The sequence below is a fragment of the Lissotriton vulgaris genome, chromosome 1_1, assembly GCF_964263255.1.
Source record: "Lissotriton vulgaris chromosome 1_1, aLisVul1.2, whole genome shotgun sequence".
In the NCBI taxonomy this organism is placed as follows: Eukaryota; Metazoa; Chordata; class Amphibia; order Caudata; family Salamandridae; genus Lissotriton; species Lissotriton vulgaris.
In genome coordinates, this window is record NC_141685.1 from 2,017,771,890 (window position 1) to 2,017,790,426 (window position 18,537).

The following is an 18,537-nucleotide window of genomic DNA, read 5'->3' on the forward strand; positions in this document are numbered from 1 at the left end:
CCCGAATAGCGAGGACGACTCCCGGAGCTATGGTGGCTCCGACCCCGCGACCGGTCCCTCGTCCTCCTCGCGGACCAGCACCTCGAGCAGCGTGGGCCGACTGCCGGAGCTCGAGTCGCTTGCGGGACTGCTCCCGTCTAGCTTTGGACGTCAGGGCCCAGCCTTGTCGTCATTTTCGAGGCCCAGGCAATAAAGACACCGGTGATGGGGGTCGGTAACCGACATCAGTCGGTCGCAGTCGGCGCAGGGTTTGAAACCAGGCATCCCTACAGGCACCATCGGAGTTGTTAGACTTTGAAAAAGGGTCAAAAATGATTGAAAAAGTTTAGTCAAAAATTGATTAAGGGTACCACTTTTTTTGGATCGGTGCTTGCTGGCACGGAAAAAATAAGAACTGACATCAGCGCGCGAGGGTGGCGTCTAAGTACTCCGGCGACGTCATCCCAGCAACAACGACGCCGACGACGGACGCGGAGCCGCAGACGACGCCTACCGACGCTCAAGGGTACTGCTATGCAAATGTTTCCGAATCCAGTCTGGCGCCTGGGGATATTCTAAGGTAAGGAATCTAATACTAACCTGTTTCTTACAGATACACAGTGACAACACACCACAAAAGGATCCTACACCAGTTTAGAAAAACAGCATAATGTTTAATAAATAAAACAAGACCAAAATGACAAAAAGCCAATCAATAGAATCAGAGATATTCAATTTGACATAAAGTGGCAACTGTGGATATCAAAATGTACCGGACTGGGACAGTCACAAGTTCACACCAACCGTGATTGCACACAGGGACCTTGTTAAGCCAGCTGAACAAAGTACCTTCAATCCTGATTTGTGGTGCATTACAAGGATCTGTGTCGAAGATGCATCATGTAACCTAAGCAATGCATTGGTTCTATGATGCGGCGAGGGCGCGGTTTGAGATCCTGCTATGTCATCGTCGAAGGTCCCATTGATGAAGGCTTGCAATGCAAAGTCCGGAGTCGGAGATGCTTCCCTTAGTCAGAGTGATACGTTGGTTCAGAGGAGCTGCGAGTCTGGCACCGTCGTTGAGGCTGCTGTCATCGGGTGATGCAAGGACTTGTGCCAAGGATGCACAGCAGCCGTTCTGAATGTGATGCAGGCTGCAGTAGCAATGCAGGTCTTTGCGGCAGGTCCAATCCATGTAGCAGTGGAAATCCATCAATTCTACTTGGGTTGTGCTGCACAACAGGATAGGTCCATTGGGTCTCTTGGATCCACAGAGGCTGGCAAACCAACTTAAGCCCACCTCCAAGGGTCCAGGTCTAGGGTGGCACCACTTGGCAGGGTAGCTTCATAGATGGCAGACTCTGGGTGCAGTTGCAAGGTGTTGGACCCTTCTGTCCTTGAGGCTGAAGTCAAGGGACCAGCCACCTAGCCTTTGTCATCACTCTGAGGTTCTGGGTTCAAGAGATGTAGGTCCAGTCTTTCTCACTCAGTTTGGAGTGCAGCTGGTCAGCAGAGTAAAGCAGCAGCAAGGCATTAGTCCAGCAGAGTGGCAGTCTATCGGCAGCACAGCAGTCCTTTCTGGCAGAGTCTAGAAGTGTACTGCAGTGTCGGTGTCTGAGGTCCACTATTTATAAGAAGTTTTGCCTTTGAAGTGGGGAAGAAGCGTCAAAACATTTCCTTTTGAAATTTCCAGGTGTCTCCTTTCACCCTGTCCTTGCCCCAGTTTATCTGAGGTGACAATAGACTGGTGAAAAGCCCTTTGTGAAAGGGCTAAGGCAGAGACTTTATGATTTGCAAGTGGGAGGTGATAGCTCCTCCTCATCATTAACTCAGAGTGGCCCATCTTCCCAAAGCCTATCTTCTCTTAAACACAAATACCAACTGCCAGCTAAACCTAGTCATGCGAATCAGGATCAGGCTAAAGGCACTAAATGGCTAAGGAAGAAAAATGCCAACCTTTTAAATGTGACATTTTCAAAATTGGAGTTTAAAACCATAAGTTAGGATTTTTCATTACAATTCCAAAGACATAAAACATGACCTGGTCACCTGTTCCTGTGTGGAGGGGTAGGCCTTGTGGTAGTGAAAAACAAATGTAGGATTTTTTTATTACCAGGAAATGTAAAACTTCCTTCAAAGTACATTTCCTTCCCTCTGGGCCTTCCAGGACCTACCTTAGGGGTGACCTATAAGTATTAAAAACAAATGTTTGGGCCTGGCAAAATGTTTACTTAGCCAAGTTGAAATTACATTTTAAAATTGCAAATACACAGGCTGTGATGGAAGACCTAAGATATGTTTAAAGTGCTGCTTAAATGGGTGGCGCAATCAGTGCTGTAGGCCCACTAATGGCATTTAATTTTTTGGGCCTTGGCCATAGGTAGTGTCACTTCACTAGGGACTTAAAAGTATGTTAAATAAAGCAATTGGGCATAAACCACATTCTTCCATGTTTAAGGAGAGTCCTAAGACCAACAAAAACAAATTCAATCAAAAAGTAGGAGGAGTGAAGGCAAAACATTTGGGGAACTCTCTATAGAAAGTCCAACAGCAGTTTTTGCCTTAAAACTTAAAAAATTCATACCACATCTCTTTATCCAATTTCAATTACCTTTGAATATTTTCACTCAATAAAGATTTCTCTATTTTTCTGATTTGGTTTGGGAATGTTATTGTTTGTGTTCTTTACTTTGAAATTTCTAGTTCTGTTTGAAATTAAGACACATTTCTCCGGCGGTTGCCTGCTGCTTGTGCCATAGGTACCAAGGATTGGATAGTTACTCTCTTGGAACTGGGTTCCGGCCTAACCAGATTGTATTTAACACTCGGGTTGTCTTCATATATGTTAGAACACTGTGTTATTAGTAGGTACACTGAAGATAATAAAATAAAGAGGACAAAACATTCATAAGCATACTAGTCAATCTGTCAAAACATACTTCTAAAAGGTCCTCAGTAGCTCTGGACCAGTACCACTGCTAACATGAAATTAGTAGCAAAAGTTAATTTAATGCAGAACTGTGTGACATCCCCAAACAAGAGAAGTATGAGGTGTTTCTTAAATCAGTTAAATGGACCACAAGTGCTACTCATCCTAAAGTGGGAGTAGTAACAGTTGACCCTGAACACTGTAAAGTCTTTCACATTGGCTTTGGTGATAACTGTGCCAAAACATGTTTTTTGTCACATTTCTGTAGCTTTGATTTCCAAGTTACATTGCGAAGAAAATTGAAGATTTATCTTGAATGTTTTGCCTTAGTTCTGGACTTATTAAGCGTGGTCTGGATCCCAAGAGAAGTGCAGACTGTACTAGGAGCGAGAAAAAGTAAGGTATAGAGAGGAAACTAGAAGGAGCACTGCTTCTCAATGTTTTATCATCTGTACTAGTTTGAAATATTTTTAATGCTTTTGTTACAGCACCATAATCAGCTTCACCCATGTTTCATTGTATTCTTTACAAGCATGATTTCTTTTTACCACAAACCTGAAGTGATTGAGGACCATGGTTCTTGGTTTCATTCAAATGGAGTTTTGTATCTGATGCACTGTGAAGGTTGCGTTGTTTGCTAGTTTTCACTGGGGTTTGAAACACCGAAGTTGTGTTTTGCCTTTGAGCGCTTTCCAATTTTGGAGAATTTATAATGCTGTTGTTTTCTAGAAACGCTGCTTCTTGAGATGTCAGATGTTGCAAAGACTTCTGGGATTCACGTAGGAAGACTGCTGTTGGTCTACTGCTTTGTACAGGCATCTAGGTAATTGAAAAAAATGCACACAAACATACACAAAATTAGCAATTTAATACAAAACACTGATTTTTATACCACTAGCTGCTACTGACTGCATTTGCATAAACATACAAATCGTATTATGTTTTTATTATTTTTGATCTCTCGGCTGTGCAGTCAAATGTGTCAATACAGTGCTTGCTTGTAGTCATGTAGAAACATCCCAGAAATATCGATGGTCAATTGTAGTGATTTCAGGCGACATTCCATGCCAGAGGCCTAGGACATGAAAGGCTATTAGGGTTCTCCTGCATTTCTCTCTTATTTTTGACTGCTGTCAGAGAATAGTTCAACCCTCACCATACAGTGAGCCTAGCCGGTAGCATGAAGTTGATTGTACATTAGATACACCACTGAACTTTGAATAATTGAAGATGGGGAAATTTCAGACTGTTTTAGAAGTCTGATACTGAATTTCATGATAAGCCTGCTGATTGGTTCTGTTTGAAATACATGTAGTTCAGGACTATGCAGGCAGACCTGTATGTATGGTATTGGACTATTCTGCTTGAGCTTTTTGACATGTGAGGTTTTTTTCTTTAATGAGAGGTTTCATGTGAGGTCTCAATTATAGTGAACCTCTAAATATTGAGCTCAGTCAGATAACAGTAAATTTGCACACATTTATGTTGGCTTATATAAATTGATTGGTGTATTTGTAGAGCATGTTGATATACTGGAAAAGGGTGTCCTGGTACTGGAATGGAGTGCTGCCTATAAAGAATCTTGGACCAGATGTACAAAGCATTTTTCAGTGGCAAACTCTCAAATCTGGAGTTGTCAACTGCAAAAATAGCTTTTGCAATGTACTAAAGCCTTTTTAGGAGTCTGTAACGTTTTACAAACACCTAAAATGGGTGTAAAAATAAATAAGGAATCGCTATGTGTAAAGGGTGTGTTATAGACGTGCTTACCAAATATCATGTGAATCAATTGTTTAGGGCTGACATAGCAGACGTAAACAATTCAAAAGTTATGGACCCCAAGCTAGCATGTTAACCCATTTGCAAAATGGATGGGGCCCATTGAAGACCCCTTCCCATTTATGAATGTTTAAAACACTTTTTTTGCAGAGTAGGCAGTGATCCACAAGTCTACGGCAAACTCTCAAACAAATATAAAAAAAGTGTTTTCTTTTTTTAAGTACAGCCCAACATTCTCTTAGGAAAATAGGCTGCATTAAAAAAAAGTTGGATGTATGTAAATGTGCGTTTTTAACAAAGGCAGAGTAAGGTTTTACTCTTGTGCTATACCCCTAGTACCCTGGAGTTAGTATTCTATAAAACAAATGAAGGAGTATCCCCAGGATGTAATGTCTTATGTAAATGTGATCACAGACATGGTGGTCTGATGTAATGGCCTCTAATCGTATGGAGTTGAAATTTGCTACCTATTTAATTAATATTCATGAGATTGGTCGGATTGAGACCCACTACGAATTGGATTTTTAACAAGTGATCTATTACAGAATAGGTGAGTTCTGGAAAAATCTTCACTGGTCGCATAAATACTGGTCGCAATTTGCAACCAGTAGCCTATGACCAGATATTTGTACACTCCTTGACTGCTTTAGTGGTGAGTGGGTTATATTTCTCGTCAGTCTCTGGATTCTCAGCAAGAATTTCTCAGCTTTAAATTTACTCTACCTTTCCCAAAAGTCATACTTAAGGGAAATATTCTTAACTATTTGCTCAACATAATTATGGGTTGCTTTACTGTATAAAGTAAAGAAGATAAGCTGCTAAGAAAACTTTTCTTTTAGAACAGTCTCACAAACATAATGATTTAACTTTTTTTACAAGAAGAGTTGCCGCTAAAATATAATGCTTAAAAAAATTACGAAAGTTGCCAGTAAAGATTGAGACATATTTTGCTCTTCTTTCTTCAATGCTAAATGCTGTGACTGCTCTGTGAACAAACCACCATGGCTATGTTACAGAGTTGTGTTTTCAATGAAATTGCACATTTTACTTTGCTTATAACTTTGCTGCAGATTCTAAATAGTTCTGCAAACATTGCTAGCCAATTTCAAGGGTGGTTGGTGTGTAATTCAGTAACCAACCCTGCTTCAACTTAACAGTGTTTTTAAGGTAAATTTTATGGTAATTTCTAACATACGATAGTGTCTTATGTTAATGTCTTATGAGCAGGAGCAACCCAAATTTACAATTAATCAATTAACAAAGGTTTTTTCTAATAATTCCAAGATTTGTTTTTCTAAGTAGATAGGTTCTATACATTCAATTATGGTATCAGTGTTATCAACTGTAGTCATTCACACCTAAACGTACACCCTCAAGTGGATGATTATGTATAATTTGGCTCCATTATCACTTTTTTAACATGGGTCAATGTCTTCATTACTATAATATCGGAACACATAAAGCTCTAAGCTACTATATGGTAGTGGGAGTGTGCTAGCCAATTTGATTTGTGGGATGCCTTTAAATAGAATTTTATCTTTAGTTCAAAATATTTTATTGAGGTTTCTTAATTGACAATAAACATGGACATACATAAAAAAATAGTATTGAGCAATAATATCTATTACAAAACATAGAATACAAAATCATCATTTTCAAAACAATAGATATGAAACTATTCATATTCATAGGGACATAAAGAGGGAGGGAGGGGGTAGGAGAACATCCAAAAACAACTAATGCGCAAGCTATAAATAGAGCTACTATATCTTATTAATTAATGTAATATATGAACGATAAATAGGAAAATTAGCAATAAATATATCATTAAGATGATAAATAAACATCAACAGGTATCCAGAATGACTGATAAGAGTTAGAGTTAACATTAATCCCAGACAAGGATAACTTAGCACCTCTTCTTGTAAAAATAACCCATGACCACCAAGGATGAACTGATATTATCGAAGCATCTTTCCAACAGAAAGTAATAGATTTTAACGCAGCTGAAATTAAGAAATCAAAAAGTTTACCTTCAAGAACATTTAAGCTGTGTGATAAAATAACAGATTTGCCTATTAACAATCTGTCTGATATATCATCATGAATATTTAGTATCTTTTTAATAACTTCCCAAACTTCATTCCAAAATTTAAACACTAAAGAACAATCATAAAGCATATGTTGTAACGAACCAGGATGCAAATTACAATGCCAACACGTTGCAGATTGAAGAAGTTTAGCTTTGAATAAACGTAACGGACTCCATAATCAATTAAATAAAATATAAAAATTGGTTTGATGAAGTGAAACAGGTAACCATCCAGATATATTATTAAGTCAAATATTTTCCCTTTTATCACTAGATAAGGAAAGTGAAAGCTCATTGTTTCAAAACGTTGAAATCATATTTATGTTACTTCCCAGAGTATTAAATAATTGTTTATATAAAATAGAAACACCATGAGAGGAAGCTGATATAGTTTGGATATATATTGATAAGTCAGCTTTCACATTAGATGGAATATCTTGAGAAAAGAATCTAGAAACAGATTACATAAGTATTCGTATTTAAAAAAATCAGATTGAGGTAAACTAAACTTTATTTCTAAATCTTCAAATGGTGTGAAAGTATTGTTGGAATGAAAATCTTTAAGATAGAAAATACCAGCCTTATTCCATGAAAACCAGAAATTGATATTTGTATTCAACTTAATTACATTGCTATACCATAATGACAAGTCTTCAGAATTATACTTGGGAAATAGAAAAATAGAAAAATTGAATCAAGATCATTAAAAATCATTTTAGTGGATTTTAGAATAACAGATTTATGAAAAAATTATGATTTGTTTGACATAGTTACCAAAGTGGGTAAAGGAAATGGATTAACAATAGATTTTTCAATAGTGGGCCAAGTAGGGGGATTATGTAAAGAGGAAAGATTAAACCATATGGATCTTTGTTTTAAAATAAAAGCTTTATGATAAAGAAAAAAGTCGGGGATACCAAACCCCGCATTACATTTAGGCATTTTTATTTTTTTTATAACTAATACAAGGTGATTTACTGTTCTAAGGAAATTTAGAAAGAAGCTTATCAATATCTTTATAAAACTTTAAGGAAAATTGAGTGGGGATCATGGCAAGGGAATAAAAGATTTTAGCAGCAATAGTCATTTTAATAGATTCCATTATACCCCACCATGAAAGATGTAACGATGACCATTTGGACGTTTTTTTCCTTAATATAATCTAAGATAAAGTTACAGTTTAAAGATATTGTTGATCTTATGGAGGAAGAGAATAAAATACCAAGATATTTTAATGTATTCTTTTGCCAAATAATGTAATTCATGGGAATCATTCAGCAGTACAATTAATGTTTAAAGGAAACAAATCAGTTTCATACTACTTTGTTATAGTCTCTAATAAAGAAGGGAAAGAGGATAAGGGATCACTGATAAATAACAGCACATCATCAGCATAAGCTAAGGGTTTAATAATAACATCCTTTATATTGATTCCTTTAATAATATCACAATTTCTTAAGGCAGTAAGGAAAGGTTCAATACCAATTAGAAACAATAATGGGGAAAGGGGACACCCTTGTCTTGTACCTCTAAAGAGGGAGAATTGATTCAAAATTTGGCCATTAACAAACAAACAAGCTTTTCAAATATAAAGCTGAAATCTTAAAGATAAAAGTGTCTCCAAAATTAAATGATGATAAGGTATGAATAAAAATTGCCAATGCAGATTGATCTGGATGAATAATAGCATCTAATACAGGGGCTAATCTAGTGGCTAATATTTTATAATATGTTTTACAATCTTGATTAATTAAAGATATAGGAAGAAGATTAGACACCAGGGCAGGGTCTTTATCCGGTTTGGGAAGTACAATAATTAAAGCCTCAGTAAAAGAACCTGAGGTAATTAATGATGAGTCAAAAGATGTAAAAAGTTGAAATAAAGGAGGTAAAAGTGGGGACTTAAATTCTGTGTAAAATGCAGCCGGGCTACCGTCAGGACCAGGAGATTTACTTTTTTTAAAGAGATTTTATGGCAGAAAAAATGTCATCTTTAGTAATGAGAGAATCAAGTTTGCTTTTATCTGATTGAGAAATCATAGGTAATTTACATGACATCAAAAAAGAATCAATTAAGAAGTCATCATGAAAGTCAGGCTTATATATATTAGAATAAAAATCCAAAAATTAATTAGCGATATATTTATTAGATAAAGCAATTTTACCATTAGGACCATGAATTGAGTTGATTTGAGTTTTATCCTTTTTTATTCGTAAGTAATTAGCTAATAGTCTTCCAGATCTATTGGCTTTGAAACTGAACTTGGCTTTGGCCCTAGAAATCTGAACACAGCTCTTTTACTAAGAATTGCATTAAATTCATAGTGAAGCTTTTGCAACTTAAATCTATATTGAGGATCATTTGACGGAATAAAAAGTCCCTCAAATTTCGCAATTTGCTTTTCAATTTTTTTTATATTTTTATTAAATGTCTTATTTTCGTGGGCCATAAGAGATATAGTAACCCCTCTAATATAAGCCTTAAATGCATCTCATCTATTACCATTTAAGTGGAACCTTCAGGATTAAGCATAAAATAATCATGAACGGCGGATACAAGTTTTGGTTTATTATGTTCATTGAGAGCTATACCGGTATTCATTCTCCATCTAGATTGTTTAAAAATGTAAACCACAAAAAATCATAGCATGATATGAAATATCAATGTTACCAATCTTGGGGTTAGTGACTGAGTTAATTAGTCATCTGGTAACTAATAAATAATCAATCTTGGAATGAGAATTATGTGGGTTTGAAAAAAATGTAAAACATTTGTCTGTAGGGAAATGTAGATGACAAATATCAACTAACTTAGTGGCTTCGAGAAATGATTTAAAAGCATAATAAACCTTAGGAGGGTGACATTTGATAAGAGATAGTCTATCTAATAAAGGATCAGATATGACATTAAAATCACCTCCAACAATTAGAGGAACATTACCAATCTTTAGATCCTCAGTTGAAAGATCACCTTTAAACAGTTTTGATTCATACATTAAATACTATTTCTTTTGTGTGCACCTTCCTAAATATTCAGGGTTTGTTTTAATCTTAGTCCTGCACATCATTCTTATTCAAGGTGTACATGAAGTCCCTTAACAGTATTTAATCCTGTGGGATGAACTGTTCCACGTTTTAGGATATATTTAAATTCTAGTTGTCTCAGGGCTCTCGTCCAGTCTCCTCCTTTTTCATGTGTGCTGATTTCAACTACTGCATTATACTCTAATGTTTTGGGTTCATTGTTATGTTTATTGGGATAGTATTATTACAATGACAAAAAAGCATGATACATCACATTGAGAGTAGCTTGACGGTTGTCAAAATCTATGAGGCATTAAACAGTCTTTCTTATGTCAGTTCACTATAAAATGTTAATAACATGGATCTTGGCTTTTACACTGTAGTAAAAAAGTGTGAACTGTGTTCCTGTCAGTGTACATGCACTATACAAGAATACAATAACATAACATAACAGGGGGGGACTCGGTGACCGCAAATCAATTGAAGATTGATTCAGTTTTTCAGGGATGAAGTACTTTTCTCTCTCTCTCTCTCTCTCTCTCTGAACAGTAATAATGATTGCAGGTACTAGCAAATCAAATCAGAGTCCCATTTTTTCAGAGTAGATCAAAATGCCAGAAAGATATAGTGGAGGACAGGTTTCAAGGGAGAAATCAGCATCAATCGTTATTTTGTGGTCCTTATATGGGTATGGGTGTATTGTTACTAGTTGCTAGGGCTTGTTGGTTGCAAGGAAGATGCATCTGAGTTGATTACAGAGCAAACACACTTTATTTAGTTATGTTTATCTGGTAAAAAATGTATGCACTCTCTATAATTCCAGTGGGGGTTGAAATTCAATTCAAGGAGCATCAGTAAAAAAGAGGCTAGGTAGGACATTATGGGGCAGATTTACAAGCCCCTTGTGCCACTTTTGCATCATTTTTCACATGTTAAAAAAGACGCAAAAGTGGCGCAAGGGGCTTGTAAATCTGCCCCTATATTGTCACTTTTTGCTTTTTCTGGGACAAAAGTTCTTATGTTGTCTTTCCTACTTCTCTTTACCAGCTAGGGTTTCCAGAGATCTGAGCTTCAGGTGGGAATAGTCAGTAGTCTTCGGACCAGATAATGTAGGAGCATATCAGATACATATCAGATGTGCCAGTTTCAGTTAGGCTGGTTGTGAGTGGATGTTTTTAACCTCCCAGTTGGTGTCTGCAGTCAACATCACTATCATGGATATGAAGCCCTTAATAAACTTTAGTTACACCATCAGTTTATCTAGTGTGACAGAAGCCATAGTATCCCAGCGTTCTGCTTGTGGGCCACAGGGTTTCTAGCCAGAGATGGCTTCTGAAAATAATAATTGTTTAGAGGTGTTCTTGCCAAACATATGCTTAAAGAAAGAATGTTTTACCAAAATTGACTGTCAAGAAGAAGTTTCATAGCATTTTACAGTATAGAAAAGGGCCTCTGTTTGGAATGTAACTGGACTTAAGTTCAGAATCACATCACATTTTGAGCAGTCCCTGGAGTTAAGACAGCAGTTGTCTTTCAAAATAAATGCAGATTAAAAATCCAGTGCAAGACTGCAAGAAAACAGTAGACGCAGCAGAGTGCTCTTCTTTCTTGATTGGACAGATACAGTACTGACAATGAGTGGAGACGCCCCAGATCAGTAAAGAAGAGGGCGGTTTCCCAAAACATGAATGATGTCACCAGACAGAGTTCAACCTAGCCAAGATATCCTCCACCAATGCCAGTGAACAACAATCTGATGATTGCAGAGCAGCCTTGCTTGCCCAGCCACAAGCCCTCCAAGGATTTGGGCCTGATGTAGCCCAGTTGGGTCGGCAGGGACTGTGAAGTTGGAAAAAGCCAACAAGCAACTTATAGCGAGCGTGCAGGAGCCGCTGCAGCACCATCACTCTCATAGCTCACCAATATTGCTTAGGGCAGCACCCCATTGTGATAGTCAAATCTGCTCTTCTCTGGTCACGCACGTCAATGTCTTGGTTCTAACTGTGGGCAAAGAACTCCGCTCCGCTAGCGGAGATTGCAGAGATTAGTTAACTACGCCTTACATTGAAAACACGGAATTCATGCAAAAATTCGGACTCCACCATGCAGTGGAGTAAGCTAATGCACTGACAACTCTTTGATAAGACAACTTAACCTTTACATGCTAAAAATCATATAACCAATTCACAAAAGTAAACTTTGAAAAATGTTGGGCAATGAAAGAGGGGATGATTTTGGGGTCACCCCTAACCTAGGGTGAGGCCAAAGCAGATGCCTTGAACACAAAGAGCATATCATGCTGAAAGATTCGGTAGTGGTCCCATCCTCCTAGGGCCACCCCAGGCAAAGTTATAGGCAAAAATACAATGCCAACCAAAGGCCCAGCAAAGAATTATGGGGTGAGATTCTAGAGTGAAGTGAACATTATAGTATTAGCTCTCAGCTGAGCCTGGAGAGCCAGCACCTTAAGGAATGTTTTGATGTTGGATCCTATAATATTCACCGCACTCTAGAATCTCGTTCCATAATGCTTTGGAGGGCATTTGGTTGGTATTGTATGTTTACCTATAACTGACTGTTCTTGGGGTGGCCCTAGGAGGATGGGACCACCATTGAATCGGTCAGCATGATGGGCTCTTGGTGTTCAAGGCATCTGCTTGGTTTTCTCCCTAGCTTAGGTAAGACCCCAAACTCATCACCTCTCTCACTGCTTGCTATTTTTTCATTTTCACTTTTGTGAGATCACTATATGCATTTTAGCATGTGAAGAAGGAGTTATTTGTTGTTTAACTAAAGGTACTGCTTGCTATATTTTCATGTTCACTTTTGTGAGATGACTATATGCTTTTTAGCATGTAAAGATAGTTATTTGTTGTTTTACTAAAGGTATGTAAGATTTCAGTTTTATTAATTGAGATGAGCTGAGGGGAGTTTCACGAACACATAATTCATGCAAAAACTATCAAGTAAGATACTGCACCCACAACCATATGATAAAACAATTTTAACTTTACTTGCTAAAAACCATATATCCAATTCACAAAAGTGAGCTTTGAAAAATATCAGGCAATGACAGAGGTGATGATTTTGGGGTCTGCCCTAACCAGATGGAGGACCAGGCAGATGCCTTGACCACAAAGAGCATATCATGCTCAACGATTGTGGTGGTCCCATCCTCCTAGGACCACCCTGAGCAAATTTATAGTAAAAAATACAATGCCAACCAAAGGCACAGCAAAGCATTATGGGGTGAAATTCCAGAGTGCAGTGACAATTATAGTATTAGCTCTCAGCTGAGCCGGAGAACCTGCCCCTTGAGGAATGTTTTGATATTGGATACTATAATATTCACTGCACTCTAGAATCTCGTCCCATAATGCTTTGCAGGGCCTTTGGTTGAGATGGTATTTTTGCCCATATCTGACTGTGCTTGGGGTGGTCCTAGGAGGATGGGACCACCACCAAATCGTTCAGCATGATGTGCTCCTGGTGTTCAAGGAATCTGCATGGTTCTCTCCCTAGGTTAGGGAGGACCCCAAAATCATCACCTCTCTCACTGCTTGCTTTATTTTAATTTTCACTTTCGTGAGATGACTATATGCATTTTAGCATTTAAAGATATAGTTAATTGTTTTTTAGCTAAAGGTACTGTTTGCTACGTTTTTTTCACTTCTGTGAGATCACTATATGCATTTTAGCATGTAAAGACAGTTATTTGTTGTTTTACTGAAGGTATGTGAGATTTCCGTTTTATTAGTTGGGTTGAGAAGAGTTTCACAAAACTCTGGAGTAAGCTACTGCACCAACAACCCTAAGATAAAACAATTGTACATTTACATGAACATATTATGCTCAACGATGGTGGTAGTCCCGTTCTCCTAGGACCACTCCGAGCAACGTTATGGGCAAAAATACAATACCAACCAAAGGTCCAGAAAGCATTATGGGGCGAGATTCTAGAGTTCAGTGAGACCTGACCTGCTTGTTGAGAAGAAAGACTATAACGTCATCCCAGGCTGAAGTAACTCCAAGGGTCAGCTTACAGACCTCTTGTTCTGAATTACATGGACGCAACACATTCCAGATGCCTCTCTCCATCTGCCTAGATCATCTCCTGCATAGTCCTGCTAGGACTTGCAACTGGAATTGTATGAGCTCTGCTAACTTCTGCTAGAGTGGGTTCCTGATTCCTAAGATGTGTACCTCAGTTCGTGACCATTGGTGTGGCATCAGTGGAGCTTCTCCTTGAAGAAAGCGAGAGGTCCTGAGATTTGGGCTCTTCATGACTACAAAAGGGCCTGTTCATGCCAAAATCTTCACTGCCAATGAGAAGTTCCAGGGAACCCAACTCTTCACCCTACAGTGACCACCAGCGGCGATTGGCAACATCAATTCTACAATTCACTCTACAGCATTAACAGCCTGTGGTGAATGCTAATGCGAATCTCAAGCAACAACCATCTGCAATGCTCAATAGGATTTTCATGCTTTAGCGATGACCGACAGCAGCACCCGGCCTGCTCTTTGCACTACAGTGATAACCATCCACAATGCTCTTCCTGCTCCTCGCAGCCTCCCCCACCGCAAACTGTACTTTTTGTACTAGACTTTAAAAGGTAACTGTTTCAGCAGGACTAACCTGGTCCCGGTATCCAGCCTGCACTAAATTGCAGTTGGCCTGAACTTGTGACTTTTACTCAGTCTCACACTGCCAGATGACCGTGAGTGGCGTTTTGTGCTTTTAGGCACAAGACCTACCTTAAATATTTGAAATTGCATATCTCTGTCTCTACTGATTCGATTTGTGTTGTTTTGTTATCAAATAATTTATTACAGTTTACTTTATCTCCCTGAATTGGTGTGAGTTTTTTCTCGTGTTGTGTTTTCACTTTATTACTGTTTGTGAACGGCATACATATTTTACACATTGCCTCTAAATTAAGCCAGACTGCTTTTATGCCAAGGTACCAGAGGATTAAGCAGAGGTTAATTTAGTGACTTCATTTGGTTCACCCTGATGAGGATTGCGGCTGTTACTTGAGTAGGTTTAATCCCCTCAACCAACAGCCCAGTTTTTCACAGTGACAATCACAGTTTAGGCCAAGCTCCGATTGCTTCAAGCACATTGTTCTAAATGTTCTAACAATAGTAATTGTATTAATAAATGTTCAAGTAATACAACATTGAAAAATGGTATGGCAATTATTTTCAAATCACTTTTATTATATGATTACAAAATATAAAAATCTTATGAAATGAAACCATGAAGTCACTAGAAAAAAAAGAGATACTGTTATGATTACATAATATAAAAATATAAGTTACATTTGAAAAACCTCTCAAATTCATATGGTCAGAATGTTTTTCACATCTAGTAATTGAGGTTTATTAGACAAACAGACAAGTAACAAAGAACACAACCCAGAAGTCCTCGAATCCTACTCCACCCCTCCGCTCACCACAAAACCAGCACTGTTCCACCCAGCTAATGTATACTCGGATATCTCCTTAATGGATAGAGCAGCACCATCCTGCCCCAAAGGAGGCCAGTCTCATTCCATGCCCTTGCCCATATCCTGCCAGGGGCCTACACTTTCTCAAATTTCCAAGGGCATCCATAAGCCTGATAAACCAGTTTCCCCACCCTCATGCACCAGTTCAAGTATGGCTCCAAATACGCCAGCTTTGGGATCGTGCCACCCCTGTATCCTATTATGTCTCTTTGTGTCGCCATCAACTCCCCATTGCTGAATATTAATAAATACCTGTCCAGGATGAGTTCTCCCCAAATCCCCAGCATCCATTGTCAGAGGGTCAAATCGAGTTTACAGTCAATAACCTGGGATATCTTTCTGTCTATATTTTCCCAGTAGGCTCTTCTCACAGGGCAGGTCCATAGTGTATGTATCAAAGTCCATACCTACTGGCACGCCCTTAATCATAAGCCGTTACCAGTTCTGCAGTTTGCAAACAGGCTCGCCCTCATGAAGTATTCCCTATGGAGTATTTTTAACTGCATTTGCCGGAACCCTGCCTGTAAGGCCACTTCTGTGGAATAGTGACATGTCTCTCAACAAGAATCATCCTTTAGGAGTCCTAGGTCTCATTCCCACCTACTTTTATTTTATTTATTTCATTTATAAAGCGCTCTATCACCTGATGGCATCCTGGCGCTGAGAAACTCAAAGTACAAGGCAAGAGGCAAACAGCAGAGCGGCATGGGCAAGCTAATACAGGACAGTATAGCAGCTAAACTTTCGGAAACAGCAGCGTTTTTAGCCTTCTTCTTAAAGTAATGAGATCACCTTACCTTATTTTTACTTGTAAGTGTATAAAGGGGGGTAGGCTATTGGCCAGAAGAGTGGTATAAATCTGTGACATTGCATGCTTGTGTAATGGGGATCCTAATAGCCTAAATTTGAATGTTCTCTCCTCCACCACTTTACTTAGTAAGGCCCGATAACCCTGGAGTATGTGTTGCACCTGTAGGTAGCAAAAGAACTGAGCCCACATTAGCTCAAAATATTGCCTAAGCTCCGCAGAGGGGATCATATGCCCCTCCCACCAAACATCCCCCAACTTTGAGATGCTTATATGGTCCCATTTTCTGCATCCCTCCTCAGTCTCGAGGTCCTTCAACATCCCAGAAACCCACAGAGGCCTCTCAATTGTCTCTTTCTCCTTCCACCCTAGCAGGGTCAATGCCTTTTGCCAAATCTTAACCAATAAGGCTGCCAGTGTCAGCAGAGAATCATCCCTCCTGTCCAGTGTAGGTGACACAGGTAGCCCTCAGGGGCCATGGTTCTCTTATCCACCAGTAGGGACGATTCCTGCTGTGTTGCAAATGCCCAGACTGAGGGTGACTGCCCTCTTCATTGTATAGTTTTCTGGTCAAGGATGCCAGTGCTATTCTGAGCACCTCTATATCCCAAAGTAGTAGCCTTACTATGGTCTCTATGTTCAGGAGGAGACAGTCAGGTATTTAATAGGGGGTGTTTTGGAGAATATAGAGAAATTTGAGGAGATATATCATTTTGTACAGTGTGGCCCTGCCCAGCTTGGACACAGGTAGCTTCTGCTAGTATTCTATGTCTTGCCTATGTCTGTCCAGTTTCTCCCAGGTTTTTTTAAGGCATTTTTTGAGCCTCTACGGTTATGTGTATATCCAGAGCCAATCTACAAAAAAGGCGACTGATCTAGCCCCAGCAAATATAGGCCAATAAGCCCTATTGATTCTTTACAAAAGATAAAGGCAAGATTGATGTTGAAAAGAATGGATCATCAACAATGACACATTGACACCATTCAAGACAGGTTTCCGTGCCCATGTGAGCACTGATGATCAGGTCTTCTGTTTTGCACTAATATATTGGCATGTCGTAGTGATTGCTGGAGGCACTATCTACGCTGCCTTTGTGGACTTAAAGTCAGCATTTGACTTGATCCCTTGAAACAAACTTTGGTGGGTCCTAAAGGACCTAATGATGCCATTAGACCTACTATCCATAGTTGCGAGGCTACATGACCAGAAGTTCTCCTAGGTGCCCTGGGGCATACAGGGCAACAATACAAATAGATTACCCATATCTAAAGGGGTACGCCAAGGGTGTGTTATGGCCCGAACATTATTTTCATTATTCATAAATGGGGTAGTTAACTATTTCACTACCTACCCGACCGATGCACCTAGACTTGCAGGTACCAAAATACCCATACTTATGTTCACAGATGATACGCTTATCATCTCGAAAACACAGAGCAGCCTGCAGCTGGCATTAACACACTTTGAAGAATCTGCAAGGCCTGCTGTCTTGTGATTAACGTGAACAAAACCAAATTGATGGTCCTCCACAAGCATTGGGCAATTAAGGAGAGTGTATTTTTAAACAATGAACACCTTGAACAGACTGGCGTTTTTAACTACCTAGTGATTACCCTTGGAAAAAAACTTAACTGGAAACCCCATACAGAACCCATGGCCTTAAAGCAAACGCCAGTTAGCAGGTGCATTGCTGAAAGAACAGTCCTCACTAACCAAGCCTATAAGCCCAGCTTTGAAGATTTACAACACCAAAGTCATAGCTTCTGTACTTTATGGTGCAGAACTATGGGGCTATGACAACCTGACACCATTAGTTTTAGCCCAAAATAAATTTATGAGAGGCATCATTGGTCTCCCGCAAAACACTGCGCTCAATCCCTATATTATGGCCTAGGCTGTAATAGATTGGATGCAATAGCAAGGTTTCGCCTGATAGCATTCTGGCGTAGACTATGGACTATTCCAGAGTTGACACACAACGCCAGTGCACTCAAAGATGTCTGGGAAGCTGACACCTCATGTAAGATAACTTGGCTGCAAAAGGTGAAAATCACACTGGTTAACATGGGTTTGAAACATTTATAGGATGACCCAGTGGGCTAACAGTTCCCCTCTAAAAAAGAAATGAAGGAGCTCTACTGGTCCATGGTCGTAACAAATAGTACCCAAGCCATCGAGAGTGCAATGCTGACTGGCAAATTTATAGTTTTCAAGCCTTGTCCACAGTACAAATCATACTGTCATATCTAAGCCCAGAGACAGAAGACTCAATTTCCAATTTTGGGTGGGTAATTTACCATTGAAATTTCTCACCCACAAATGGCATATTTCTAATGACAGCAGATGCCATTTGTTTGTAGAATATGAGGAGACCTATTCACACATTCAGTTTGTCTGTCCTGCTTATAAAGC

The 18,537-nt window shown here is 39.1% G+C and overlaps 1 protein-coding gene across 1 annotated transcript in view; it reads right to left on the reverse strand.

Moving 5' to 3' along the window:
- The window catches only part of LOC147751542 (uncharacterized), a 785,370-nt gene that overhangs the window by 59,025 nt on the left and 707,808 nt on the right, over nt 1-18,537 (reverse strand). The window contains exon 9 of the mRNA XM_086938708.1: nt 3,464-3,727. Coding sequence (XP_086794834.1) covers nt 3,464-3,727 — 264 coding nt within the window. The remainder of the gene's footprint in view (nt 1-3,463; nt 3,728-18,537) is intronic.